At 56.2% G+C, this 27688-nt stretch overlaps 3 protein-coding genes across 5 annotated transcripts in view; 2 read left to right on the top strand and 1 right to left on the bottom strand.

Moving 5' to 3' along the window:
* The window catches only part of GALNS (galactosamine (N-acetyl)-6-sulfatase), a 41685-nt gene extending 30747 nt beyond the window's left edge, over positions 1-10938 (top strand). For both annotated transcript variants that reach the window (XM_050978769.1, XM_050978770.1), the window contains 2 exons: positions 5588-5705; positions 8960-10938. In XM_050978769.1, the coding sequence (XP_050834726.1) occupies positions 5588-5705; positions 8960-9046 (205 nt within the window). In that variant the 3' untranslated portion in view covers positions 9047-10938. The remainder of the gene's footprint in view (positions 1-5587; positions 5706-8959) is intronic.
* A 6438-nt stretch (positions 10939-17376) lies between these two features.
* Positions 17377-21376, top strand: APRT (adenine phosphoribosyltransferase). 2 transcript variants are annotated; one of them, XM_050978771.1, is made up of 6 exons: positions 17377-17512; positions 17928-18031; positions 19025-19158; positions 19410-19444; positions 19969-20047; positions 20303-21376. In XM_050978771.1, exons 1-6 carry the CDS (start codon positions 17433-17435, stop codon positions 20330-20332), a joined length of 462 nt encoding a protein of 153 aa, XP_050834728.1. In that variant the 5' UTR covers positions 17377-17432; the 3' UTR covers positions 20333-21376. The 2 variants fall into 2 exon arrangements, with proteins under 2 accessions (XP_050834728.1, XP_030083336.2); XM_030227476.2 differs by lacking the exon at positions 19410-19444.
* A 1520-nt stretch (positions 21377-22896) lies between these two features.
* CDT1 (chromatin licensing and DNA replication factor 1) lies at positions 22897-27366 on the bottom strand. The gene is made up of 10 exons (XM_050979065.1): positions 26841-27366; positions 26292-26456; positions 25966-26204; positions 25555-25749; positions 25322-25470; positions 24956-25059; positions 24580-24768; positions 23986-24120; positions 23679-23880; positions 22897-23602 (listed from the first exon to the last, which is right to left on the bottom strand). The coding sequence occupies exons 1-10, from the start codon at positions 27198-27200 to the stop codon at positions 23439-23441; spliced, it is 1902 nt and encodes a 633-aa protein (XP_050835022.1). The 5' UTR covers positions 27201-27366; the 3' UTR covers positions 22897-23438.
* Between the last annotated feature and the right edge of the window lie 322 nt (positions 27367-27688).

The following is a 27688-nucleotide window of genomic DNA, read 5'->3' as shown; positions in this document are numbered from 1 at the left end:
TGCTGGACCCCCCCTGCCCCCCATCTTCTGCCAAGGAACACAGTTGTGTTTGCTCCTTTGCCTTGAAATATCCTGGAATCCTGGAATGGGTTGGCTTGGAGGAACCTGAAAGCTCATCCAGTGCCACCCCTGCCATGGCACCATCCCAGGCTGCTCCAGCTCTCATCCAGCCTGTTCTTGGGCACTGCCAGGGATCCAGGGGCAGCCACAGCTGCTCTGGGCACCTGTGCCAGGGCCTGCCCACCCTGCCAGGGAACAATTCCTAATTCCCAATCTCTCATCCATCCCTGCCCTCTGGCAGTGGGAGCCATTCCCAGGGTCCTATCCCTCCCTCCCTTGTCCCCAGTCCCTCCCCAGCTCTCCTGGAGCCCCTTTGGACCCTTGTGTAGGAGTCACCTCATCCTTGGTGGTGAGAGCTGAGCCCTCTGTGCCTTTTTGTCACCCAGGTCAGTGCAGGCTGGGGACAGAAAATCTCTCTTTTTTTATAGCTCTCAACTTTAAACTGTAAGCAAGAATGTGTGAGGGGCAGCACAGAAAGCAGAAGCATTTCCCTGAGTCTGAGCAGGGCTTTGTTTCCTCCCTGGATGCAATAACTGCCCTTGTTACCAAATTTATCCAAATGCAGAACTAAAAGATCTGATAGGTTTTTTCTTGGCCAGATTCTGTTATCTTTGAGCTGTGGGGTCTGTGCTAAGTACCACAGAGGGAACTTGTTTCTCCAATGTGACAAATTCAGCAAAATTATCTGTTAGTACCATCTCCACAAGCAGTTGCCAGTTTTATTATCTGAGTCAGATTATTGTTTACACAGACATTTACTAAAATACTGCATAATGGTTTTTATATATATATAAAATATTTTATATTTATATTTTTATATTTAGAGATATATAAATATATATATCTAAAAGCAAAGCTGGCAGAGCTAAAAATTCAGTTAGTAAAATACCTAATGCAGCCTGAAGTGGAGAAAGTGTTTTGAAGCCAAGGAATTTATAACAGAAATCTCTGAAATGCTGCCAGTGTGAGCCAGAGGTGCAAAGCTTAGTAACAAGTGAGGACAGGGTGAGCACAGCCTGCTCCCACCTTGTTGTTACTCCAGGTTTGCAGCAGCTTCTGCTCTGAGCAATGAGTTTATTGAATTATGAACATCAAAATTCCTGTGTTTTACTTAGGGCAATGGATTTTACTATTATGGAAGAAAATGGAAGTGATAAGGCTTGGTTGATGAACATAATGATTTTAGAACACATTAATTAAGAAGAGAGCTCACAAGTGCCTATTTCGAGCAGATGGAAAATTCAGGAAATCATCAGAGAGGTAATTGCAGTGGTTATGGAGCCAGAAAAAAAAAGGGAAGGAGCTCCTGAAGGGAAGCTAAAGGGGAAAGGATCTGACAGAAAAGTTGCCAGTCTCACCTTAGTGCTCAGGGCACAAACCTGGCTGTGGGGAAGAGAGAGAAGGTGCAAAACAGGGGGGAAAATGTGAATAATAACAAAGAGCAAGGATTGTGCCTGGGGGAGATGCTGACTCCTCGTCTTGGAAAAGAGAGAGATGGTACCAGCTGCATTGCAGGGTAAATTAGCAGCTGCCACAGCAGAGGTGACACTAAAATGTGGAAATTGTGGCTGAGGAGCCTCAGAGGTGGCAGTAACAACCATGGAGCACCAAGCACGCTGGGGCTGGCTGCAGCAAGGTGGGAAGAAGCAGGGGAGCCAGCTGGAGGGAAGAGGGGGAAATAAAACCCACCTGTGGTGGAGAATCATCAGCCTGGAGACTGGGCATGGGCACAAACACCCCTGGGTCCCTGGCTGCCCTTTCCCAGGGTCTGGGACCAACCTGGAGCTCGTGCTTCATCAGCCCACAGCCCTCAGGTGTTCTGGGTGGAGCCATGCTGCATGAAAAGGAGTATTGGGAGAAAAAACATGCACAAACTGCTGGAAAAATGTTAAATGCAGTTTGATATGGATGCCATCATCTTCATCATCTCCACAGACAGGTCCAGGCAGTGCTGCAGCCACAAGAAAGTGGCCAGAAGAACACAGAACATAAATTGTGATTCAGAAAATGAAAGTTCAGGAATAGCACAGGAGCAGCCAGCAGCAGGATCAGTGGGTAGCTGTTATTTCTGTCACCTGTTCCCCCCCAGATGGAGGCTTTACTCCTCACTCCTTTATCCCCTTTGCCATTTCAGTGCTGGGGTTCCTGGCAGAGAAATCCAGGATTCTGGGAGATGGGGAGGGAGAACTTCCATGAAAACAGGTGAGCAGCTGGAGGATCAGCACCACCACATCTCCTGGCTGCAGGGAGTGTGCTGATCATCACAGCTTGGGCTCTCCCACCTTGGAGGCCTTTTCCAGCCTAGCTGATTCTGCAATTCCAAGGTTTCCTGTGGCCACATGCCCCTCATGCCTCCAGGGATGCATCTGGCCCCAAAATGCTGCTGGACCAGGGGTGACTCAGGGTAAGGGCCACCTTCAGCCTTTGGTTCCTCATTTGTTTTCCTTTGGTTCCTCTGAGTCTCTCCAGTAATTCCAGCAGCAGAGCCCCAAACCTGTCTCTGCCTCCTGCATTGTGCAGACCTTAAATTGCAAATAAACTTGATAATAGAAGAGAGGAACTGAGGAAGACTGAGTAACAAGACAAGATCAAGACTTGGATACCACGGTGCTGTGAAGCCTCAAAGCACTGATAACAGATAAAATCAAATTATCAGAATCTGGGTGTATTTCAGAATTAAAAATAATGGTTTTAATTAAAATAATTCCAGGGGAGAAGGAAGTAAAGTATCATTAGCCACGTTTTATGCTCTTCCCATAACTTCATGTCAGTCTGGGAGCTGCTGTTCCTAGAACCATGGAATCCTGGAATGGTGTGGATTGGAAGGGGCCTTTTAAGCTGCGTAAAACTCATCACCTTTGGCTGCTCCAAGCCCTGTCTAGAGCCCTTTGTCAGGTTTTTGTGACTCCCATTATGGGAGTTTTTATAAAATATCATTCCCATTTTGTCCTCTCAGTTTCACCACGGCCCCATCACCCCCAGGACAGAGAGTGTGAATCATGAGGTGTAAAACAAACATCCTGAAACCCTGCTGGAAATGCTCCTGCATTTATCTGGGTGCTGATCTGTGTGAGGGTGCAGAGAGCCATCCCTGCAGGTGGAACCCCGGGGAGCAGGGCTTAGAGCAGAGTTTGCCTGTGGGTGAGACCAGCCCTCCTCCCTGCAGAGCTGGCTTTGCTGGGAGGGCACGCTGGGGTTAAGCAGCAGAGCCGGTTCCAGGAGCTGTGGGGGGAGGATGGAGCAGATTGCCAAGGCACAATTACAGTAAATGAAGGAAGCACAGCCCACACCTGTGCCTGGGACCCTGCTCTCCAATCCAGCCCTGATTGCATCTCCAGGGACTTCCCGGAGGTAAAGTGTCAATTAGTGTAATGACCCTGGACTTTGTCCACTCTGCTCCCTCCTTCTGAGCCTGGAATAATTTCATGGACGCTGGGGGATCTCTTTTAGCAAGCTCCTCACAACACCACCTGCTCACCCTCTCCTCCTTGCAGTGCTATTCCCAGCCCTCCTTCCCGGGATTGCTGAGCTGGAATAGGAAATGCAGCTCGCCCTGGAGGCTGCTGCTCCCAGACAATGGTGCCCAGACACCTGGACAGATAATTCCACCTCTTTTTGGAGCAGGGAATGCAGCAAACCTGGCCTTGCAGCCCAGGCCTGCATATGCACTCCAGGAAAGGATGGGACTCCACGTAGGAGAGGTTCCCAGCTCCCTCAACAGCTCTGGCTGATTACCAGGAGGTAATTAACCCCATTTTACATGCAAATTCCAGGCACTCTTGCAGATTTTGTCTCAAAATGCACTTGCTTAGGGCTGGAGGCAGTTTTAACTCCTGTGCAGTCAGAAAATACTTCACAAATCCATGGATGTGGGATTTTGGGGCATGTTCTGGAGCTGCACAGGAATATCTGAGATAAAGCTGGGCCATGGAGCCGAGGCAGGAAAACCAACTGGGGATTTCCATGGGGTCAAGAAAAGAGAACCAACCTCCATGGAGCAGGGATGGATGGACATTGGGAGGAATTCCTGGCTGAGAGGGTGGGCAGGCCCTGGCACAGGTGCCCAGAGCAGCTGGGGCTGCCCCTGCATCCCTGGCAGTGCCCAAGGCCAGGCTGGACAGGGCTAGGAGCAGCCTGGGACAGTGGAAGGTGTCCCTGCCATGGCAGGGGGTGGGATGAGATGGGCTGTAAATCTCCTCCCACCCAAACCATTCCAGAATTGTCAGATTCTGTGAAATTTGGGAGCTTCTCGGGATCCTCTGGATTTCAGGGTGGTCCTTCAGCTCTCTCCAGCAGGATCCAGGCAGCTGGGTGTGAGAGCAGCAGCTCCAGCTCCTCATCCCACGTTCCCTTCCTGCTCTGTATCAGCCCAGCCCCACAATCAGCCTCCCCCTGGCTGCCTGCCCAGCTGGGATATTTATAGGGTTTACTGGAAACGCTTGGCACATCGCTGGCCTTCCAAATGTGATTGTTTTGCAAAGAAGGAAATTAGCTGGAGTGTGGGGCTGCTGGCCAGCTTGGCCTGGGAGCAGGGGAGCCCGAGGTCAGGACCCAGCTGCATTGTTTCTTTTATCTTCACAAGGAATTTGCCGCTCTCTGTGGGGTTCTTGGTGGTTTTTTAAGTGACTCTTCACGTGATGGACAAAGAGAGATCTTTGTTAGCAATCCTGCTTTTTGGAAATACTTGAGATAGTAGTGAAGTGCACCCTGAGCCACTCCAGCAAATAGCTGCTGGAGGAATCAGGTGGGTCAGGATCTGGTCATTCAGAACCACATTTTGGGGCATGGCAGATGGCTCCCAGCTTGGAATAGTCAAGCTGTAGTGGAGGAATGTGGATGGGGCAGAACCTCAGCATTTTGTGGAATGGGGGAGGTATTCTTGTCTTGGACAAGGCCCTTCTATTCTTCTCCTCTCTGCATAATTTTAGTTCATTTCCTTGGTGGTTGTGGAGTTTAACTGTGTTTGAAACCCTTCCTGAGAACACTCTTGTAAAACAAAATATTGACATTCCCTTCTCTTCCCTGCAACAAACGCCCCCGCTGGGGCAGGTGTGCAGGAGAGCTCTTGGAAGGGGGGAGAGTGGGAAGAGCTGCTGACCTCAGGTGGGACACGCTGGAAGGGCTGCCCTGGGAAATTCCTGTCCTAAGCTGTCTGGGAAGGTGTTTGTCCTGTGTCTGGGAAGTGTCCCTGGGTGATCATTGAAGGGACAACCCAGAAATGCCTTTTTATTTGCTAAGGCAATTCCCTTGGGAGCCCACATGAGCTCCTAGCAGATCTGCAGGAGGAGGGAACATTTGGGGCCCTGGAGCAGCAGTCTGGGAGGCTGAGCTGCTCTGAAGCCAGGTGATTTCTGGGGAGGACAAGGCACTGCCACCCTTGTTGCCCTGAGCAGAGCACCTGCACCCTGCCAGCCTGGATTTCATTCCCTGCAGACCCGTGGGCAGCTGGCAGCATCTTTGCACATCTCCTCCTCCTGCTGGACACCAGAGGAAGCCCCAGTGTAACCCCTGTGCTTTTCCCCTGCAGCTTTGCCAGTGAGGAGTACCAGCAGGCTGTGGAGCACATCTCAGGGCTGGTGCAGCAGCACAAGGCCACCCTGGTGCCAGGCCAGCCCCAGCTGAACGTGTGTGACCAGGCTGTCATGGTGAGTGTCTGAAGCACAAATGCTCTGGGGATTCCTTGGACTGAAATACATTTTGTAAAGGTTTCATAAACTGTCAGTGGTGGCAAGGGAGGGAGGAGAGATGCACAGTCACCTGCTGGTGGCTTCCTTTCTTAGAGACAGGGCAAATCCTTCTCCTTTCTAATCCCCTTCTGCAGATCCCAAAACCCTGGAATCCTGCAGTGGTTTGGGTGGGAAGGGATCTTAGAGCTCATGCAGTGCCACCCCTGCCATGGCAGGGACACCTTCCACCATTCCAGGCGCTCCCAGCCCTGCCCAGCCTGGCCTTGGGCACTTCCAGGGATCCAGGGGCAGCCCCAGCTGCTCTGGGCACCTGTGCCAGGGCCTGCCCACCCTCACAGGGAGGAACTTTCTCCAATATCCCATCTGTCCCTGTCCTCTTTGTTTTGAGTCTTCTGTGGGACATTTTCAGTGCTGTATCTTTGGTCTTGCTCTGTCTCCTCCAATTCCCCCCATGCCTGAATTTTCCAAAGTCTTTATTGAAACTGAACTTTTTCAAGTTCAGTTTTCTCTTTCAAGTCACCTGTTGGAGAGTTACAGTCTGGCTTCCCTGTCAAGCACTGCTTGGTTTGTTGACAACCTGGGAGAGGAACTGGATAATCTGGGGGAGGTTGTCACTTGACAGGAGGTTGTGTATCAGAGGGAATGTGTCTGTGGGCTGACAGACAAAATAGTAACAGGCAAAATCTTCTTACAGACAAACTCTTGTAACAGGCTGTTGCAAAATAGTAACAAGCAAAATCTTCCTGATAATAAACAAATAAATAAATAAATAATCTCCTGAATCAGTCAGAACCTGCTGCCTCTGGTCTGTCACCAGCAAAGAGCTGGGTCCCCTCAGTAACAAGGCAAAGATCTCCCTTTGCTTTGTCCCATCTCTTTATTTTTGGATGTTAAATAGGAAAAAGATTTGAGGGCCCATTGTTTTCTGTGTTGTTTTCTTTTCTTATTCAACTTTTCCCTTAATAAACACTGTTCTCTGCTCCTCTGGGACCTTCTGGATTCAGGCCCTGTCCCCAGGGCCTGGCTGCTGCCAGAGCCCTGCACTGCAAAGGCTTTTCTTCCAAAACTGCTGCCCAAAGGAAGGCCATCAGTGGGCTGGGGGGATCCTAGTCCCAGGAGAAATGTTTCAGTCCCAGCAGGAAGCACAGTGAGTTTTTCAGTGTGTGTACACTCCTCACAGGGTAACTCCATGGTCACTGCACCAAAATCTCAGGCAGCAAATTGCTGCCTTTGGAGAGCAGAAATGAGATGTGCAAACCTTTAGGGAGTGATTGTATTGCTGAGCTGGACTGGGGGGCTGAATCTGGTTTTGGGGATGCTGGGAGATAAAGATAATTTACTGCCACTATCTCCTGCCACCTGATTGTTTGATAAGGGTGTTTGATGGTTTTGGGAGAGAGGAGGAGAATTCTCTTTACTTGCACATAAACAAAGTGTGTGGAAGTGTTCAAGGAAGTGTCCAAGGCCACGGAGGGACAGGGCCCAGGGAATGGCTCCCACTGCCAGAGGGCAGGGCTGGATGGGAGACTGGGAATTGGGAATTGTTCCTGGCAGGGTGTGAAGCACTGGCACAGGTGCCCAGAGCAGCTGTGGCTGCCCCTGGATCCCTGGCAGTGCCCAAGGCCAGGCTGGACAGGGCTGGGAGCACCTGGGACAGTGGGAGGTGTCCCTGCCATGGCAGGGGTGGCCCTGGATGAGCTTTGAGGTCCCTTCCCACGCAGGCACTGCAGGATTCCAGGACAGCAGGTGGATCACTGAGCAGCTCCTGCAGAGCAGCAATGGCAGCAGGAGCAGGGAGGTGTTTGCAGCCCATCTGTGCTGGATCCCATTGTCCAGGGAGCCTCCCCAGAGGCAGCTCAGCTGGGTTTTCCTGCTGTGCAGGTGTGGGAGAGGCTGTTCCTGCAGCTCGGGGCTGGCTCTGGCACACGTGGTGTCCCCGGGGCTCCCGGCTCAGCCCAGCAGCGGGGCCGGGGCTGCGGGAGGCACCACAGACCCTTTATTGTTCTGCTTCTTCAAAAGAACAAACATTGCAGCTCATGTGTTCCTTTGGCTCTCAGTTCCCTCTGCAGAGTGCTCTGAATTTTCCAGCCGTGGCTGCACATTTTAAACCAGAGGAACAGATTTAGAAAACGACATTAATTGTTCAGAAAGCCTGCGGAGCCCTCGGTGCAGAGGTGGCTCCAGCACAGCTCCCTCTGTGTCTGCTCCTCTGCAGGAATTGCTGGTGTCTCACTGCCATCTGTTGTCAGCTCCATGGAACAAAAACCTGCTCCAGTGGTTTTCTTCCTGGGGTTGAGCATTTCTTTTCTGTAGGAATTTAATTCCAAGGAAACAGAAATACTTGCAGGGTGAAAATCAGCAAAATGAAAGGCAAGAGGTCAGTGTTGAACTGGCCTTAAATAGGGGGACAGCAGGAATGTCCCATGGATGGGTAGACCTGAGAGAGGGAGGCACAAAAGATTCCTGAAGGCAGAATGGGAAGTGTTATCTGCCCTTCCCATGACCACAGTCCAAAATTTTTAATGGCAAAACCTCCATGAAATTAAAAATGTTCATCTATCCAAATTCCTTCCTCCATGAATCCCTCTGGAAGCTGAGGTTGGCAGTGGATCTCCTTTTTCTGTTCCACACATTCAGGTAGCTCGAGAAACCTGGAAACAAGGCAAACAAATAGTTTTGGTGTGCAGGCACTGGAAGAGGTGTCTCAGGAATGCTTCCTGCTCCCTCTGCCCATGGACTCCTCCATCAAAACACTCATCAAAATACCAGCATTCTTATCTCTCTCACACCCTTGGCCTTCTGCTGCCTTTTGCCTCCTCAGGACAGTGCCTGGATACTGCAGTGCTGGGAATGGGAGCTCCCCTGGACTCCCAGGAGAACTGGGCTGTCACCAAAACCTCCTGCTCTGCTTGCTCTGTGCTGCCACAGGAGGGACAGGAGGGTCACCAGCACCCCAGCAAGCTGGGCAGGAGTGTCCCAGCAGAGGGAATCATCTGCTCACAGCATTTGCAGCCCTTCCCAGCTTTTATTTGAGCACTGTTTGGAGTGGGGAAGTTTATGAGCCCAGAGGCTTAGGCTGCAGGAGGAGTTTCATTTTTCAAGCAGCACATAAAAGTGTCTTTGTGAGGATCATAAAGAGCTGGTTGGGGCCAGAGCTTAGCAGATACTTGGTGTGAATCATCCTTGTGTCTATTTCTGTTTGTGTTTAACAGAATTGGGCCCCTCCGGGCTGCGAGAAGCTTGGGAAGTGCCTGAAAGCACCGGAGTCTGATCCTAAGAAATGCTCTTGGCCTCACTGATGGCTGCAGCCCTGCAGAGCGACCCAGAGGCAGTGGACATCCAGTTTGCAATGCCTGCTCCTGTTGGCACTCCTGTTTACACAGGAAGGGTGTGATGTGTGCATGATATCATCACTTGCTCTTCCAAAAGGGCCAGTGTTTATATTCCTCATGCTCAGGGTTTAGCCTCTACTCCTCTCTTCCCCCAGCTCTTTCCCTAAATGGTAACTCCAGTGAGGATTGGGTCAGCTGTGAAAGCTCTCTGGACGCTGCCATCAGCTCCAAAATGCCCTGGGTCACTCCTGCTCCTTCCACCCAGCCCTGCTCACTCAGCTGCCCCAACAGGAGCCACGGGACAGGTCAGGAAACTCAGAGCTGCCAGAGAGCCCTGCCCAAACTGCCCATGTTTTGTTTGCCTGTAGCTTGTTGTTTTAACATTTCATTTCCCTCGTGAACTCTGGACATCAACTTGTTTTTCCTTTCTCCCCAAATTTGTGAGTTCTGGGTGCAAACCAGGGATCCCTCCTGCTCACAGCTGAGGGGTTTGGATCCAGGGAGAATGCCCTCAACTCCTTCCATGTCTAGCTGCAAATATTCCCAGGTCATGGTTTCAGGAAAGGTGGGGACTGTGTTCAGGTGAGGTTACATTGGGGTTACAGCCCCTGCCAGCCTGAAGGAACTCCAGGAGAGCTGGAGAGGGGCTTTGGGCAAGGGATGGAGGGACAGGACACAGGGAATGGCTCCCACTGCCAGAGAGCAGGGATGGATGGGATATTGGGAAGGAATTCCTGGCTGTGAGAGGGGGGAGACCCTGGCACAGGTGCCCAGAGCAGCTGGGGCTGCCCCTGGATCCCTGGAAGTGTCCAAGGCCAGGTTGGGCAGGGCTGGGAGCAGCCTGGGACAGTGGAAGTGGGGCTGCACTGGATGAGCTTTCAGGTCTCTTCCAACCCAGACCATTCCAGGATTCTGTTGCCAGGGGTTGGTGCAGGACATTTGTGGGGAGCTGGGGGTCAGCTGTTCATTTCAGGGCTTTCCTGCATTTCCAAAAATCTGGCTCCAGAGCAGCTCCAAGCCACGCTTCCCATCTGGTGCTCTGGGCTCAGAAATGCCCCTTGGCATCAGCCCTTAACTCTTAACCCCATTTCCAGCACATGCTCTCCCAGGAATTCTCCTTGTGCAAACCTTCCCCAGCCTGGCTGTAGCTCTGCTTTAGCCAGAGTTCCTGGGGAGCACAGAGCCTTTGCTCAATCCTGCAGGGCAGATCCCTGCTCTGCCCTGGAGCCTGGTCCACACCCTTGCCTGTCTCCAATAACCTGTCTGCAGCAAAACCAGCCTCCTCTGGGCCTGCAGGGCAGCAGCTGGAGGGAGCCTGAGCATGTTTGGGTTCAGACTGAAAGAGGGGAGGTTTAGGTTGGCTACAAGAAAGGAATTGTTCCCTGTGAGGGTGGGGAGGCCCTGGCACAGAGTGCCCAGAGAAGCCTGGAGCAGTCTGGGCTAGTGGAAGGTGTCCCTGCCCATGGCAGGGGTGGAACAGGGATCCCTTTTAGATCCCTTCCCACCCAAACCATTCCATGATTCTCCATTTGTCCCACCAGCAGCTCCACTTCCACCCCTCCAGTGTTTTCCACAGCACAGGTGCCCTCTCTGTGTGATGTTGTGCTGCCTTAGGAAAATCCAGGTGCTCTGTACCTGGAAACAGCTCCAATTCCTCCCCAGCTGAGCTTGGAGCTGCTGGAGAGCTCTGCTCTTGTGCCAGCTGCAGTGCTCCCACCAGCTCCAGGCTCCAGCTGCTGGTTCCTACCCTCCTGTAATCCCAAACCCTCCCATGCTTTGTGTACCTGTCATCCCCTCCATGGTAATTCCTGCTGTGTGTCTCATGAGCTGGATAATCCCATTAAACTGGAATGAGAACAGCCCTTGGGTCAGCTCTTGCTGTTGCACCTCTCAGAAATCCCAGCCAGCAGTTCAGGGATCCCTGCACGTCTGCAAGTGGCATTTGTTTATAGCCCACATTTCTTAGGATGTTCCTGCTTGTCCTTCAAGTGTATCACAGCACTTCCAGCTCACCCATAACATTCCTCCTTGTTTAGACACAGCTCAGGGCTCGGGAGATGTGGCCAGCAGCTCCCTCAGAGGGGAGCTCAGGGCTGGCAGCAGTGGTGGGTCTGCCAGCACAGATAAAACCAGGAGCTCCCCGTTTGCTGGGGCTGCTCCACCTCTGCTTTGGGGCTTCTCCATGTCCAGGGAAGGGAATGGAGCTGGGAAGGGGCTGGAGAATCCTGAGGGAGCTGAGGGGGCTCAGCCTGGAGCAAAGGAGGCTCAGGGGGGCCCTCCTGGCTCTGCACAGCTCCTGCCAGGAGGGGACAGGCTCTGCTCCCAGGGAGAGTTGTGCCAGGGGAGGGTGAGGTTGAATATCAGGGAATTTTATTCCTGGGGAGGGTGAAAAGCATTGGCACAGGGCAGTGGTGATATCCCCAGCCCTGAAGGGTTGTAACCACGTGGATGTGGCACTGGGGTGACCATGGGGCAGCAGGTGCTGGGCTGAGGGTTGGGCTCCTTGATCTCCAAGGTCTTTTCCAGCCTCATGGCTTTGATTCCACAGTGTATCCCTGGGGCTGTTAGAGCCCTGCATTCACTGTAAAACTCCACCAGAGGAGGGAGTCCATGGCTGCAGCTCCCTGGCAGTCCTGGCAGCCCTCAGATCTTGGGAGGCAACAGCCCTTGGTGGGGTTTTGTGCTGCTTAGGAAGAGTTCCCCAGGGTCAGAGCTGGGCCCTGGCCTGGCCATGCTCCTCAGTCCCCAGAATTTGCTCTGGCCACCTCCTCCCTGTCCCCTGCCTGCTGCTCCCTCCTCTGCTCTTCCACAGCTGCACTTTGGAAGATCCTGCTCTGCCCCTGGAATTGCTCTGAGCAGCCACGGGGTTTGTCCCCTCCCAGCACAGCAAAGCCTCATCCCTCATTCCTGGAGTAATCTCAGGACACAGATCCTGGAGGGAAATGTTGCACTTGAGAGCAAGTAAGTGAAGCCATGACGTGTCTGTTTAGAGTAGGAGGACACGAAGCAGATAATAAATTATCAGGGTTTAATGTGACAAAGCTTCTGCTTTAAATTTAAATAGGAATAGTTGTTTTACAGCTGGATAATAGGAGGGATTTTAAATGAATGCCTTTCCTAAAATTGTACAGATTTAAAAGCTGTGAGGTGAAGAACTCATGAGGAAAAATAAACTAATTTATCAGCAGTGCAGTCTGTGATTTCACCTGTGAGCCAAGGGAGTAACAACCTGCTTGGGGCACTCTCCCAGATTCACCTCCTGGGTCATGGGACTGGCTGGGCTTAAAAACAACTTGGTTTGTTTTCCTGGAATTATTTTTACCCTGGATCAATCTCCCAGCCCACACAGTGCAGACCAGAGGCTGGGGGGACCCAGGGCCAGCACAGGGGTGGGGATGGTGCCTGCAGCCCCCACTGCCCACTCAGGGCACAAAGTGGCCACATCTGCCCTTAAAAACCATCCTGAGCTGCTGGCCTGAAACTTCCCAGCTTGGGAACTGGGGCAGGAGTGGGGCTGGAGGGATTTCCTGCCCACTCAGGGACCTGCAGCAGCCAAACTGGTCTGGTGGTGGCTTCTGTTCTCGAGCAGAGACAGAAATGCCAAAGGAATGCTGGAGTTTGGGGCTGTGATGTTCCTTTCTTTATGTTTATTATGCTGAACACTAAAAGCTCCATCTCTTCCAGGCCTAAGAGTCCAAAGAATTTCTTTCTTGCCTTTAATTTCCAATTAGCTGAGCCTCTCAAGCCTCCCAGCTCTGCCCCTGAGGCTCTGTTATCATCCCACCCTCCGTGCAGAGCAGCTTCTGAAATGGATGGAGCAAATAATGGTGGAGGAGCTCGGGCTGCACTTGAGGCTCTGGAGCCTTGATTTCAAATCCTGCAGCGACAAATGGATTATTTCCGTGGCAGATTGCTCCCTGGGGAGCAGCAATTTGGGGAGCTGAATGCTGGAACTGGGAAGCAGCAGATCAATTCCCAACACTTGGAGCCAAGGTTAATGCCCTGCAAACTGCCCTGAGTGCAGAGTGAGGAGAGCACGGCCCTGCCTGGCCCAGGGGGCCTCAGGAATGTGTCCCAGGGAAAATGGGCAACTCTGGAACCAGGGAAGTGAGAGAGTCCCATGGATTTGCTGGTAAAACCTGGGGGCTGTTCTGGGGCAGTGACAGTGGGATTTGACTCCAAGAAGTGGAACTGATATCTCCAAGAAGGAGGCTGTGGGACTTGGGACAGTAGTGGCAGTGGCAGCTCCCACTCCTGTCACCTCCAGCCCTTCCCAGACATCAGGGACAGCATCCCAAAATTCCTGTTTCACTTAAGGGATCTCCTCAAGGTTGGACACTCTTATTCTCCCCAGTGGCAGCAGCTTTGAAATAACCCCATGAAAGAATTCCAGCAGCTGAAGAAGGTGAGAACTGGATGAAGTTTGTGGGGGAGGAAGGTTTGGGGTGCTGGGAGGTGATTTCTGGCTGCGGAGTCCCCAGCAGCCTCTGGAGCACAGGCAGCAGAGAAATCCCTCCCCAGGGATCCTGCCTTGTCCTCAGCACTGGGAAACTTTACAAACTAAACACACTTTTATTCTCTTAAGAGTTCCTTTGCTTGTTCAGCTTCCAAATAACTGTTCAGCAGTTAAAATGGCCTGTTTTCCATCTCTCCTAGCAGTTAGAATACTTGGGAATTGACTTTTCCTTTTGTTTTCTGGTAGCACTGGATGTTTTTCTATGTTATCAGGAGGCAACACTGTGGTGCCCCTTGAATTAAACTGTCAGGTTTTAAGAACAGCTGTAAGGGAAGAACTGAAATCCCATTTTGGGTTCTTTTCTCCTTTGGAAAATGGCTATTTTAAACACCAAGGCTCCATTTGCCTGTTTTCTTTATATCCCCTTCCACCATTTAAAGTTTTGTTGTCGCTTGAAGCCGAGTTGGGATTATATAAATCCTAAATAAAGGTGGATCCGTAGCCAGAAGCTTGTGGTCTTTTAGGAGGGAGAAAAAACCTCTGCCTTCCAGCTTCTGCAGAGAGGAAATCTGGCAGCTCTGTGGGCCTTTGTCCCTCTTGGAGTCACTTAACACCCTCTGGGTGACAGGAGGTTGGTAGCACAATTCCCAGCTGAAAGGGAGAGCAGATAAAAGCCAGCAGCCAGGAATGCGAGCCAAATCCATTAGTTCTGGATCAGACACAAAACCCAGGCTGGCCAGGGGAGAGAGAGGAGTTTTGTGTCTTCTCCAAGGGCCTGATCCAACCTGCTGCAGCAGGCAGGAGGTGCTGCCTTGGGCTCTCGGGCAGGCAGAGCTGGATCACTTTTTATTTTCCACACTTTTCCCTCTTTTAGGGGGACAAAACCAGGTCTGAGGCTTCCATCCCAAGCCCAGGGATCTGGCTGGGGAGCTGCATTCTTCTGGTGTTGAAATAAGATATTTCAAATTTGTTGTTTTTTTTTTTTTTTTTTTTTTTAATAGGGTTTAAAGTGCATGAGTTTCCTCAGCTGAGATTGAAACATTCCAGTGGATTTGCAGGGAAATTGTTGTGCTCGTTTTCCCTCGTGGAAGGGGGATGTTGAAATTCGGGGCATTTTGTTCCACTTCACACTGAAGTGTTAAAATCCTGAACGGAACAGAAACTTCCAGGCTCAGCACAGCTCTTTAATTGCCTGGTTAAGCTGATTAAAGTTAGTTCCCAGGCTTTTATATTCCCGGTTTCTGTGCTCCCTGGCTAATAACACCTCTGCTATCAGGATCTCAAAGCACTTTTAAATCACTGATGGCCTCGGTGTCCAGAAAGGAGCAAAGCCAGAGTTCCCTGGGGGAATACAGATTCCAGGTGCTGATTCCTCTGCCAGGCACGGAGCACTCTGAGCCAGGGCGGATGTGGAGTCACCTCCCGGGTGATATTCCAGAGCCCTTTGACATCACATTTGGAAAGGGGTCCTAGGAAAGTTCTTTGCAGATGGAAATTGCAGTAGGAGTCAGCGGTGTTGTTTGAAAGGTGGAACAATCACAGGGAAAACTGATTTCCTTGGGGTGTTCCAGTCCAGTCTGTGCTGGTGGGTGCAGTTGGAATCCTTGGAGATGGGGGATAAGTGAGGAGTTCAGACAGGAATCTCAGGAATGTTGTCTTTTAACCATGCTTTCTGGCAGCTGGGTCACTGCAAGTCCAGTTTGGTGCAACCTTTGTGCCCTTCCCAGCAGAACTGGTGGGGACAGACTGATCCCACATCCGAGGAGGAGGAGGAGAACATTCAGTGGGGGCACTCAGCAGCTCATCCTGCTGAAGGTTTGCAGGGCTTGGTTGGGATGAGGGGCCTGGGAACCTCACTCAGCCTCCAGGAAAATGTGGTGGAGTCTCCTGCAGGGAGGGTGGGATCGTGGGGGGTCACAAGCAGGACAGGAGTGACACAGACCCCCCCGTTCTGGCCCCTCTGTTAGTGAGAGGCAGAAGCAGAGCTGCCTGGCAGGCTGAAAAGATCCTTTTTCCCAGGAAATAAACTCCTGCTTATTTATTTCCACGAGTAGGCAGATAAATTCCATCAGCAATTCCATCTGCCAGGAAGAAGAGGAGTTGCTGGAAGAGCTCATTGTCCAGTGCTGTGCTGTAAGGTCACCAGAGGAGCCCGTCCAGCTCACGGCAGGGAGCGAGCGCTGCGAGCCCTGGCTCCCCTGGCAGGCCCTGTCCTTCCTCCCTCTCTGCTGCCCTGCAACAGCTGCCCAAGAGGATCCTTCTGGTGCCAAAGAGATAATCCGAGTTCAGGGAAAGTCTCAGTTTGTGGGGGAATGGTTGTGAAGGGAGCACGGGCTGTCTCTGGCAGCAGAGGGAGTTTAACCTTAACAGGAGCTGGGCTTGTGCAGCCTGGGGAAGAGCAGCTCCAGGGGGACCTGAGGGCTCTTTCCAGTGCCTGGAGAGGTTCTGAGAGAGCTGGAGAGGGACTGGAGACAAGGGCCAGGGTTAGGGGAATGGCTTCCCCAGAGGGCAGGGTTAGATGGGATATTAGGGAGAAATTCCTCCCTGGGAGGGTGGGCAGGCTCTGGCACAGGGTGCCCAGAGAAGTGGCCAAGGCCAGGCTGGACAGGGCTTGGAGCACCCTGGGACAGTGGAAGGTGTCCCTGCCATGGCAGGGGCTCTCCAGAGGGTGTGGGTGAAGTTTTCCCAGTCACAGCTCTCGGCAGCAAACACTGAGCTCAGCCAGGGGTGTTACAGGCTCCAACTGCTTCTGCTTTCCACAGCGAGCCGTGCCCGGACGGGTTTGGAGCAGATCCAAGGTGTATTTGCTAATGGAAGAGGAGATCTGAACTCATTTGGTGGATTTTGCATGGCCAAACAACATTCACCACCAGGAGATAGGAGATGGGAGCTGTGGGAGCTCCCTGCCGTGCCCAGGGCTCGGTGACACCGGGAGCTGTTGGTCCAGGACCTGGGGCTGTGTTATTGTCCCTCATCCCAACCAACAGGTTTAACAAACACAGAACGACTCCAGGAGTTCACACGAGGTGATGAGGGATGGAAAAGCAGGAAAGAGTCAAGTCCTGAGGAGTTTGCTGTCTGTGTTGTGCTGAGCAGGGTGAGGGGGTACAAATGGAACCCCCAGGCAGGGAAATCCAGCTCCACACAGAGCAGGTAGCTGGGAGCTCTTCAGAGGGGAGCCTGGGGCTCCATCCACTGCTGTGCCAGGGCTCCATGGCTCTGGGAATTGCAGCTCCATGTGCCAGGGCTCCATGGCTCTGGGAATTGCAGCTCCATGTGCCAGGGCTCCATGGCCCTGGGAATTGCAGCTCTATGCACCAGGGTTATCAGAGCTCCATGCACGGGGGGATTTGGGCTCTGTGCATGAAGTGTCAGAGCTCCACACACCAGGGGTATCGGTGCCTCGTGTCCTGGGGTACCACACCTTCGTGGGGGGCTGGGGGCTCTGGGATAGCTCCATGTCTGGAGTATCAGACCTCCATGCACCGGGAATTTGGGACTCTGTGCACAGGAGTTCCGTGTGCCCAGGGGGGCGATGCCCCATGCTCCAGCATAGCAGGGCTCCGAATACCGGGGAGACTGGGGCTCCACACCGCGGGATACTGGAACTCCAAGTACTGTGGGGACTGATGCTCAATGCCCCGGGGTACCAGAGCCCCAAATACAGGGGGGACTGATGCTCAATGCCCCGGCATATCAGAGCTTCGCACTCCGGGGTACCGGAGCTCCAAACACCGGAGGCACGGATGCTCCATGCCCCGAACTGCCACACCCGCAGGTCCCCACGGCACAGCCGCTCCCTGCCCCGGTGCCCGCCCGCTCCGGTGCCGCCCCCGCCCCGCCCCGGCCCGGCCCGCGGGGAGCGGAGCGGCGGCGGCTGCGCACGGCGGGGCCGCCATGAGCGACGAGCGGCTGCGCAGGGTGCGCGACCGCGTCCGGCCCTTCCCGGACTTCCCGGAGCCCGGCGTGCTGTTCCGGTGAGGCCGGAATGGGCATGGGGATGGGAGGGGAACGGGATGGAGGTGGGCATGGGGACGGGGATGGGATCGGGGAGGAAACTGGGGTTGGAACCGGGACAGCGGATGGGGCCGGGCCGCGGATGGAGGCAGGACCAGGGCTGGAGCTGGGGATAGAACCAGGGCTGGAGCCGGGCCGGGACTCGCTGCCGGCTCCTGTCCTCGCTGCCCATCCCTGGCCTCGGCAGCACCAGGCAGGAGCCTTCCCTGGGCCCCGGGGCCTTCCCTAGGCCCAGGAGCTCCCCCGGGCTCGGGAGCCCTCCCTGGGATCAGGACCTTCCCTTCCCTGGGATCAGGAACCTTCCCCGGGTTCGGGAGCTCAGCGTTTCCAGAGCAGCCCCGCAGGTGCCTCACGCCCTGCCCTCCCTCATTGCAGCGATATCAGCCCCTTGCTGAAGGATCCTGTGGCCTTCAGGACTTTGATTGATCTTCTGGAGGATCACGTGAGGGCGTCTTTCCCGAAAATCGACTTCATTGTGGGTGAGTGTTGTTTGAACAGCCCCGAGGCCAGGGCAGAGCAGTGTGTGCCGGGTGGGAAGTGTGGGGTGGCCCCTGGGGAATGTTGTAGCCCTTGGACACGAAAATCACCTGAACATTGGCCTCTGTCACGAGGTAACACCAGGACAGTTTCTGCCCTTCCGCTCCTGCTGTGGTTTCCTGAAATGCTGGTGTGGGATGTGGCAGGTGCCCTCTGACACTTCATAATTCACTGCTAGAAAGGAGGGGGCACACAGAGCCTGCAGTGTCCCCACGCTGTCCCCAGGGCAGGCAGACCCTGTCCCAGCTGGTTTTCCTCAGGGAGCCTTTCCAGGCCAGCACAAACGGCCTTGGTGGCCAGAACACCTCAGCTCACCTGGCCAGGTGCTGAGGAAGGCAGTGCTTGGGCTGGGCCACAGCCAGAGGGGCACAGACCAAACCTGGCCCAGGTGAGATAAGTGGAAGCTGCCCAGAGGCACCAAATTCCTGCTCATGTGGCTGGACTGATACCAGGGCCCTGCTGGCTTTATCTCTAAGGAAAAGGGTCAGAGGGGAGGGAAATGGCTCTTGGGGCCAGCAGCAGCGCATGTGGGTGAGAAGAGGAGTGTGGGCTGTGTTTTCAACCCTCAGAAGTGAATTGAAGAGCAAATTGCTTTTAGAATGGGAGGATAAAACAGGGGTTGTGCCAAGACCCTCCCCCAGTGAAATGGCTCCCATCTGAGTGGTGGGACAAGAGGAAAAGGCCTCAGGTTGCACCTGAGGGGGGGGTGGTTAGGTTGGGTATGAGGGAAAATTAATTCACTGAGAGGGTGATGAGGTGTTGGGACAGGCTGCCCAGGGCAGTAGTGGAGTCACCATTCCAAAAAATACGCGGATGTGGCACTTAGGAACGTGGCTCAGTGGTGGCCTTGGCTGGGAAATGGTTGGACTTGATGGTCCTGGAGGCCTTTTCCAAGGTGAATGATTCCTGATTGCCTGTTCCTGCTGTGCCCCCAGGCCTGGACTCCCGGGGGTTCCTCATCGGGACCCCCCTGGCGCAGAGGCTGGGCATCGGCTTCGTGCCTGTGCGGAAAAAGGGAAAACTGCCTGGTGCCACCGAGTGCATCTCCTACAGCCTGGAATATGGCAAGGCAAGGCCTGGGAGCAGCAGGGGCTCACGCTAGGGGGGCCAGGGGGGGTGAACCCGCGGGGAGGGGGTCCCAGGCTGGGTTGTGAGGCCATGGATAACCTGGCACAAGCTCCGGGAGCGGCGCTGAGCCGGCCCCGAGCCGCGGTCGCTCCCTTTGTGCCCACGGGTGATGTTGGGTGCTGTGCCGTGATTCTTCTCAGGGGGTTGGTGCTCAGACCTGGTGCTAAATGGCTTTCTTTGGCTTGAATTCAGGGGCATGACCACGGAGAGTGTCCCCCACTCTGGCAGTAAGTGCTGTAAGTCAGAGCTGTCCCGCATGGCTTCCCACATCCCGCCCTGTAACCCGCAGCTGCTCCGGGGGCTGAGCCTGTCTGTGCTACTCCCACTAGGAACTAACAGCAGCAGAACCCCCAAAGCCAGGACTAAGCCATGAGGATTGTTTGGGCCACCCAAGCTCATGTGACACATCCAGACAGGTGCCAGTTTGGATCTGGCTCTAGGCAGAGCTCCCCAGTGCGTGACAGATTTTCCTCGCTGGAGAGCTGCTCTGGGATAAGATTCCAGCATAACTCACACGATGAAAGTTCAGGATCTTGGTGTGCCAGAGGGTTGGCCCAGCAATCCCCTCCCTGCTCTGTGTTTCTGTGGCGCTCCCCTGTAGCTGGAATTTGTGGGGTTTTGGGATTTTAGGTGCTGAGTGTTTAGGCTGATGTCGCTGAGGACTTGTCTATGTTCCAGCATGAACCAGCAGCTTGTGAGGGGCTTCTCTCCAAGGCCAGACTAAACCAAAGCTGCTCTTTGCTCCCTGCAGGCTGAGCTGGAAATCCAGAGCGATGCTGTGGAGCCAGGACAGAAAGTGGTGGTTGTGGATGACCTGCTGGCAACTGGAGGTGAGGAAAGCACGTGTGATCCTGTACCCCTGTGTGCATGGAATGGCTGGGTAGGATAAATCCCATCCAGTCCCACCCCTGCCATGGGCAGGAACACCTCCCACTAGCCCAGGTTGCTCCAAGCCCCATCCAGCCTGGCTTTAGACACTCCCAGGAGCAGCCACACCTCCCTGGTACCCACAGCCTGGCAGCAGCAGGGGTGGCTGTGGGCTGGAGCTGCCCCTGGAGTGAGGATGTTTCTGCTCCCCTCCACAGGTACCATGGGTGCTGCCTGCGAGCTGCTGAAGAGGCTGAAGGCTGAAATCCTGGAGTGCCTGGTGATCATAGAGTTAAAAGCCCTGAAAGGGTCAGAAAAGCTCAATTCCATCCCTTTCTACTCCCTGCTGCAGTACGACTGAGGAGCAGCAGGGAGGAGGGAGCACTGGGAACAAATCTGGGGCTTTATGTAGTGACTGGCTGTCACAAGGGGGTGGGGAAGGGGGTTAAACACAGCTTTTGAGCATGGCCAGGTGCTCTTCAATCCTAAATTTCCCAAGCACTGTGTTGAGTGTAATGATCCCTTTTGGAGTTGAAGAAGGAACAGGCAGATTGACTGGGGGGATGGAGACCAAGATGCAGCTTCTCTGAATGTGTGCTTTTTAGGAGACCAAAGTGACAATATTGCTGCTGAGGCAGGAGAGCTCTGACAGGGCACCAGCATTCCCTGGGCTGGGCTGTCAGCCTCCAAGGAACCTGCTAAAAACTTCCCAAAGAAACACAGGAGATGGGCAAAAAGCAATTATTTCTGTAAGGGACAAATCCTGCTGTGCTGGACCTCAGGATGGGCTGGCTGCTCTGTGCTGTCACTCACAGCAGAACAAGTTGCTCTTGCACCAGGGCTGTGCTTGTTCAGGAGAATGAGGTGCCTGCTGTGTCCTTAAATCAGGCTGGTGCTGCTGTGGGATGAGCCCAGTCAGTGTTTTCCTTCCCTGGAGACCAGAGGCACCTTGTGCTCAGCAGGAATTCCCCATCTCCTGCACCACATCCCACTCCTGTGCTGCTGCTCCCCCTCTGCTGGGCTGTTCTGGGCCATCAGGCTGGTGCCAGCTCAGAGCCTGCCCTTGTGGGAGTTTGGTGCCAGGTGAGGCCACAGGAGAGGTGTTGCAGTGGTCTCAGGTGTGTGATGGGGGTTTGGAGATGCTTCCTCCAGCACGGTTCAGTTTGCTCACGGCTAAATCCCGCTGTGCCAAAACTTCCACAAGCCTGAAACCACCAGGGACTGTGTCCCTGGCCCAGCAGGGACTGGACTCACGGGTAAAATAAATACTGATGTATTTTTATGTTTCCTAAGCTGTCTCAGAGGTGTTTTGCAGTGGCTGAAGCCGTCAATGACCCTTGGCAGTGTCTCCCTGCAGCCCCAGGTGATCAGTGGGGCAAGGCTGTGCTGTGAACTCTCCCTTATCCCCCAAATGCTTGGAATTGTTTCCCAGGGGGCATTCAGGTATCTTTTCTTTACTTTGCACCCACCTCTGGCTGGAGAGGCTCGGTCAGCTCAGCTCCTCTTCCCCATCCAGCACCTGGGGCCACCTCCCAGCCAGCCCTTCCACTTGGAAGGACCATTCCAGCTACTTTCATCCCCATTTCCTGAAAAGCCCCTTCAGTGCTGCTCAGTTTACACTGAGGGTCACAATTCCCTGGGGCCCAGCCTGCCCCAGGGCCCTTGGGGAGCCAGGGCAGGCAGGCTTGGCACCAGGAGAGGGTCTCTGCTGCGGGGGAGGAGGGAAAATCAGTTCCACCCCAGAGAGCCATGGAAAGCAGCTGCGTGCCAGGGAAGCAGCGTCAGCCCTGCCAGTGCCAGCAGGTGACATCAGGGAACGTGGGGACGGTGCCTTGGCTGCCAGCAGCCCCTGATGTCATTTGCTTGGAGAGACAAGGCTGGGCAGAGGCAGCTTCCAGGTGGGATAAGGGTTTTATCCGAGGAGCAGAAGGGCTTTATCCCGAGGAGCAGAACGGGAGCTCGCTGGGAGCTCTCCTGGGAGAGTGTGGCTGCCAGGCTGCTGATTCCAGCTCCTTTCCAGTCCTGCTCCACTCCAGCTGCTGCAATCCAGCTCCTTCCCACCACGGTGAGGTCCCTGAGCATGGCTGAGAGCCCAGCCTGCCCCAGGAGCCCCCAGCCTCACACCCAGCCCCTGGGTCAGGTTTAATCCCTCTTCCTCCTCCCTGGAAACTGGGCATGCTCCTGCCAGCAGTGCCGGCCAGCTGGGCTGCACAGGCAAGCACGGGCCTGGAGGAGGAGGAGGAGGAGGAGGAAGGCCTCTTGCTCCCTCAGGAAGTGCTGTGGGATCTCAGATGCTGCCAGACTCAGCCCAGCACTTAAGGTGAGGAATCTGCCCAGGAGCAGCACGGGATGAAAGGATGAACGAGTCCCCTTTCCCTGCAGGTCCCTGGTGTCCCCAGGGACAGCCAGCCCAGCCTGCCTTGGGGAGCAGTGTGAGGTGTGCCTGACGTGGCCCTGGGCAGCTCCCACCCCTCCCCTTCGCCCACACTGCCCTGACCTGGGCACGGTGCCAGCCCTGCACCTTTGCAGCCATCCTCACCCTCTCTGTCCCTCTTCCCAAGCCACTTCAGCTGAGTGGCCTGGGATTTCCCCTGGGAAAAAAAAACCCTGGATGCCTGTCAGCCCTGCCTGCCCCTGTGCCTGCAGCAGCTGCTCCCCCAGCCCCATTTACAAAAGCTGCATTCAGCTCCCTGCAAACCCACGCTCACTTTTTCCAGTGAGTTTTTCTCCAGGAGCTGGATGAGGACCCAGCCCTTCCCGGCGCCAATTGCCATGGAGAACCACGAGACAGGCAGCGAGGAAGAGCACTGGGTTAACACAAGTCAACTATATTTAAAACATTTAATACAAATGTGTTTTGACAAGTCCTGCAGTTGTTTCCAGTGAGGACTGGAAGATGCGTTTTCCCTCTCTTAAAAACAGAACGAGGCCCGAAGCTCCAGAAACATCAATTTGTGACTTTTTCTCTCGCTCCTTCCTGCCTGTCACCCTCTCAGCCTGCCCTGTTCTGCCTTCACCCCACCAGGACCCAGTTAATGGAAGAAACCTCTGAAATTGGACCTTCAGGAGACCCCTCATGCATTGAACCTTCAGGAGAACCAAGAAAGGGAGAAGAAAAAGTTCCTCAGGTTAGGTTGCTTTCATCACCACCCCAGGACACAGGACGGCTCCAAAACTAGGGGACCTACAATGCTCACAGCTCCCACCACAGCAATTAGTTAAATTAAGGCATTTTGCCCTTCCTCAGCCACCCGAGGACGAACCTCCCTCCAGCCCACCCCAGACTCCAGAGCGCTGTCGGGATTTGCTACATTTTGAGGAGATTGCACAGAAAAAACGCCGACCCTGAGGGGCTCAGAGGGCTCCGGCCTCCTTGGCCACCTTGTTGAGCCTCTCGATGACGAGGCCCAGGTCCTTCTCTTTGTCCAGCTTGACGTAGATGTCCGTCCTGAGGGCGTGGATGCCCACCCAGTCTGGCAGCAGCTCGGCGAAGAGCCGCACGTGTTTCTCCATCTCACCTGCGGCCGGGAGCAGCGGGGTCAGCGCTCCGCTCCCACAGCCCCCTCCTCCCGCAGAGATCCCCCCAATCCCTACCTGGTGCCACCAGCTCGGGGCAGCTGTCGGCCAGGCGGGCGCAGAGCAGCTCCATGCTGAGCGCCGGCTTCTTCTCGGCCACGAAGACGCCGCGCAGGAGGCGCGCCATGGCCGGCAGCCGCGCCAGCCGCGCCGCCCGCTCCTCCTGCCGCGCGTCCCGCGTCAGCAGCGCCGCCAGCCGCCGCGCCTCCTTCGCCCGCACCTGCACCAGGGACAGCCACCGTGAGCACAGGCAGCGCCCCGAGGGACGGGCTGGGCACAGGGAGCGCCCCCAGCCCCGCGTGTGGGCCAGCACGGCGTGACTCACCCGCTCCAGCAGCCCCTGGGACACCCCTCTGAGCGCGCCGGAGGTGCTGGCAGGGGCCGGGGCTTTGGAAAGCGCCGGCTCCCCCGCGCTGGCTTCGGCCGTTCTGAGGGCCAGGTTGGCAAGAGCTTTTTCCATCTGCTCATGTGGAAGAGGGAGGAGGAGTTGGGTTACAGTTCAGGCTGGAGGAAGGAGAAGTTTCCCCTCTGCCGCCCCCGCTGTCACCCGGCAGCCCAGTGCTCCCAGCCCAGTGATCCTGATCCATCCTGCACAGGAGACTCGGGTGCTTCATGGAATCATGGAATGGTCTTGGTGGGAAAGGACCTGGAAGCTCTTCTCATTTGCAGCCCCCTGGCCTGGCAGGGACACCTTCCACTAGCCCAGGTTGTTCCAAGCCCTGCCCAGCCTGGCCTTGGACACCTCCAGGGATCCAGGGGCAGCCACAGCTTCTCCGGGCACCCTGTGCCAGGGCCTCACACCTTCACAGGGAAGAATTCCTTCCCAATATCCTATCTAACCCTGCCCTCTGGCAGTGAGAAGCCACCCAAACCTTCCCAGAGGTGGCACGGACAGAGCCAGCCCCTGGCTCTGCCTCACCTTGGGGCTCAGCATCCCCCGGGCCGTGCTCAGCACCTCCTGGGCCGTGCTCAGCCTGTCCTCCTGCGGCGGCCGCGGCAGCTCCGCGGGGTTGATGTCCGGCACCTCATCCACGTTGAAACGGGGATGCCACCGGGTCAGCTTCTCCTCAGGCACCACCATGGGAGGGCTGAGGGCAGCCAGGAATGCCTGGAGAGGGGTGAGAGCTGTGTCATGGCACCAGGAGTGGAGAGGCAGCCACTGCCCTGCACTCCCAGCACAGCTTGGTGACACAGAGAGCTAAATCAGAGCCCATCTCCTAGAGGAACCTCTGTGTCCTTCTGCCTGGATGGCATCAGTGACGAGCCCAGAGCACGGCGTGCCAGGTGCCCCTCACCTTGTGGTGCTCCCTGACGATGTTGACCAGGTTGCGGTGGAATTCCCTCCGGCGCTCCAGCAGCCGTGACGCTGACAGGTGCGGGCGCCCATCCACCTTCTCCTCTGCCAGGAGGGACACGAGTGTCAGCCACAGCACCCCAGCGGGGCACAAACCACGGCAGCCTCGGGAAGGACAGGACCAGAGCCCTGCCATGGAGCTGAGCTGCTGCCTGGACATTCTCCCTCCTGTCCCAAACCTGTTTCCCACTTCCAGCATGCTCAGGGCCTCCATTTAATGGACCAAGCAGAGAACATCCCTATGGATTCAGGGATCAACCAGGACTGAGTGTACCCCAGCTTTCGGGCACCCCAGAACCATCCATACCTTCCCCCAGGACTGGCTCCAGCGTGAGCTGATACTCAGACTTCTTCTTCCCACCGCTGCCGAAGGTGGGGATGTTCTTCTCCTGGCGCAGCCGGTACGAGCTGGGATACACAGCCTTGATCTGCCCCAAGTGCTGCTCTTCAAACTGCCTGTGACAGCACCACAGAGGTTGGGGATCCCCAGAGCTGGGACCCCGAAACGGGCTGCTGGGACCCCAAAAGGGGCCAACTCACCTGCGCATCATGTCCTGCACGCCCTGCTTGACCTTGGCGAAGGTGACGGTCTCGGCGCGGTTGAAGAGCATCCCGGTGATGGTGTCCACGCTGCGGAACATCTCTGCCAGCACCCGGAACTTGTAGGGCAGCGTCAGCCCCGGGGGCAGCTCCTGGGCCAAGGTGTGGAACCGCTGGTACGCCGGGGGCTTCTGGCTGTGGGGAAGGACAGGACGGGGTCAGGGCCCTGCTGCTGGCACCGTGCCCACCTCCCACCCCCACCCCAAAGCCCTTCTCTGGGTAAGTGTGGGGGTCACGTCACCTGTGACATTGGTGTCACAATGCTCAGAGCCCCCACAGCCCTCAGACCCCCACAAAACCACTTCAGGGCTGTGGCAGTCCCCTCAAATCCCTCCTGCAGCTGCTCCTCACCCAGTCTCTCCCCCTGACGCTGCCGCCCCGGTGTCCCCAGGGGCGGTGTCTGTGTCCCCAGGGGCGGTGTCTGTGTCCCCGGCCCCGCCGGCCGCTCTCCTCTGCCGGACGCGCAGCTCCAGCTGCCGCACGCGCTCCAGGCGGCTCCGCAGGTCACTGCTGGTCCCGCTGGGGACAGGGGGGACCTGGCTCGGCACCTTCATCCTCTGCAGGCGGCCCTGCAGCTCGGCCACGTCCTCCTGGGCAGGGAGGGGACACAGGGTCAGAGCGGGACACGCGGCACCGAATCCACCCGCGCCGGGAGCAGAGCCGGGATCAGTCCGTACCCGCTGCAGGCGCCGGGCCGGCCCCGGGGCGGCTGGGCCGGGCTCTGTCCCCGTGTCCAGCCCACGGCCCGGGGAGCCGGTGGTGCTGGCCGGGGGGGACACGGCCAGGTCCCGTGAGAGCGGTGTTGGAGGTCTAGGAGTGGCCAGAGGCGAGGAGCTGGTGGCCTGCAAGAGAAAGGAGACTTAAGGACTGTCCGCGGAACCCACCCGCCCGGATCCCTTCCCCTGTGCCCCCCAAAGTCTTGGACAGGGAGGGGGAGCCATAGAGGGGTCTGCAATAGGGGCAGGGGGCACGCCCGGGGGGCTGAGGGGCTGAAGGGGGCGAGTTTGGGGCTCGTGCACTTGGGGCAGGGGTAAGTCGGGGTGAGGGGGGGATTGTGAATCGGGAGAAGGGGAGGCAAGTTCGGGGGATCCTGTACGGGGAAAAGGGGTCGAACGCTTGCGGGGCTGTTGTTTCATGGTTCCACACGCACCCATCTACTCCCCCACGCCCTTATCCTCCCTCATCCCGGAGGAAGCGCCGCATCCCCGACCCCACCATGTCCCTACCGCTGCCGGAGACCCCTGCTCTGCATCCCGGGGCAGCTCCAGCTTCTTCCGCGCCGACTTCCCGCTCGGTTCCCCGAGCCGGGCCCCGACCGGCGACCCCGCTTCCATCTCCCTTCGGTTCCGCTTCCTGCCCGCCAGGCCCCGCAGGGCCGGGGAGCCCCCGCGGGCCGGGGTGCGCGGCGAGCCGGGCAGCGGCAGCGAGCGGCCGCTGAGCCCCGCCGGGACACCATCTTCCTCCTCCCGGTGCACCGGCGGACCGGCGAGGGCGGCCTTGAGAAGGCGGCCGCCGCTGCGCTTGGCCGGGGCTCCGGTGGTCCCTTTTGTCTGGCCGAAGAAGTCGGTGAGGCGGAGCTGGGCCATGGCCGCGGTCCCGGTTCCGATCCCGATCTCGGTTCCGATCCCGATCCCGGTTCCGATCCCGATCCCGGTTCCGATCCCGATCCCGCTCCCAGGAACACGTGGGGCCGGTCCCGCGCGCTTCTCTCTTGGCGGGAGCCCGCGCGCCGAGGCCCCGCCCACCGGGGGGCGGGCAGTGGTCACGTGAGACGGGATTGGCGCCACTCGGCTCTTAAAGGGGCCGCACCCCTCGGAGCGGTGCTGCACGTGGGGGTCCGAGGGGGCTGGGACAGCTCCGGGGGGCTCCGGCCTTGCTGGGTCAGGGACCAGCTGAAGCGCCATGGGCAGAGATGGAGGTTGCCCACTCTGGCTGGGGCCAGTGGGGTAAAAGCCGGGAATTTCCATTGGAATGGTGCTGGTGGTCACGCCCTCACTGCTCTTCCCAATGCCCGTGGGGCCAAGCCCTGACTGGCTTCCACCATGGTGGCATGGGGACCCTCCAGGGCACAGCC

Source organism: Serinus canaria, chromosome 11 (assembly GCF_022539315.1).
Source record: "Serinus canaria isolate serCan28SL12 chromosome 11, serCan2020, whole genome shotgun sequence".
NCBI lineage: Eukaryota > Metazoa > Chordata > Aves > Passeriformes > Fringillidae > Serinus > Serinus canaria.
This window is presented reverse-complemented; position numbering and strand designations above follow the sequence as displayed.

Coding starts and splice junctions, on each gene's coding strand:
- APRT (XM_030227476.2), top strand. CDS start 17,433: ATGAGCGACGAGCGGCTGCGCAGGGTGCGCGACCGCGTCCGGCCCTTC. Junction 19,159..19,968: donor ACAGCCTGGAATATGGCAAG/GCAAGGCCTGGG, acceptor TGCTCCCTGCAG/GCTGAGCTGGAAATCCAGAG. Junction 20,048..20,302: donor TGACCTGCTGGCAACTGGAG/GTGAGGAAAGCA, acceptor TCCCCTCCACAG/GTACCATGGGTGCTGCCTGC.
- CDT1 (XM_050979065.1), bottom strand. CDS start 27,200: ATGGCCCAGCTCCGCCTCACCGACTTCTTCGGCCAGACAAAAGGGACC. Junction 25,060..25,321: donor GGAGCCAGTCCTGGGGGAAG/GTATGGATGGTT, acceptor CCCTCCTGGCAG/AGGAGAAGGTGGATGGGCGC. Junction 24,769..24,955: donor TCGTCAGGGAGCACCACAAG/GTGAGGGGCACC, acceptor ACCCCTCTCCAG/GCATTCCTGGCTGCCCTCAG.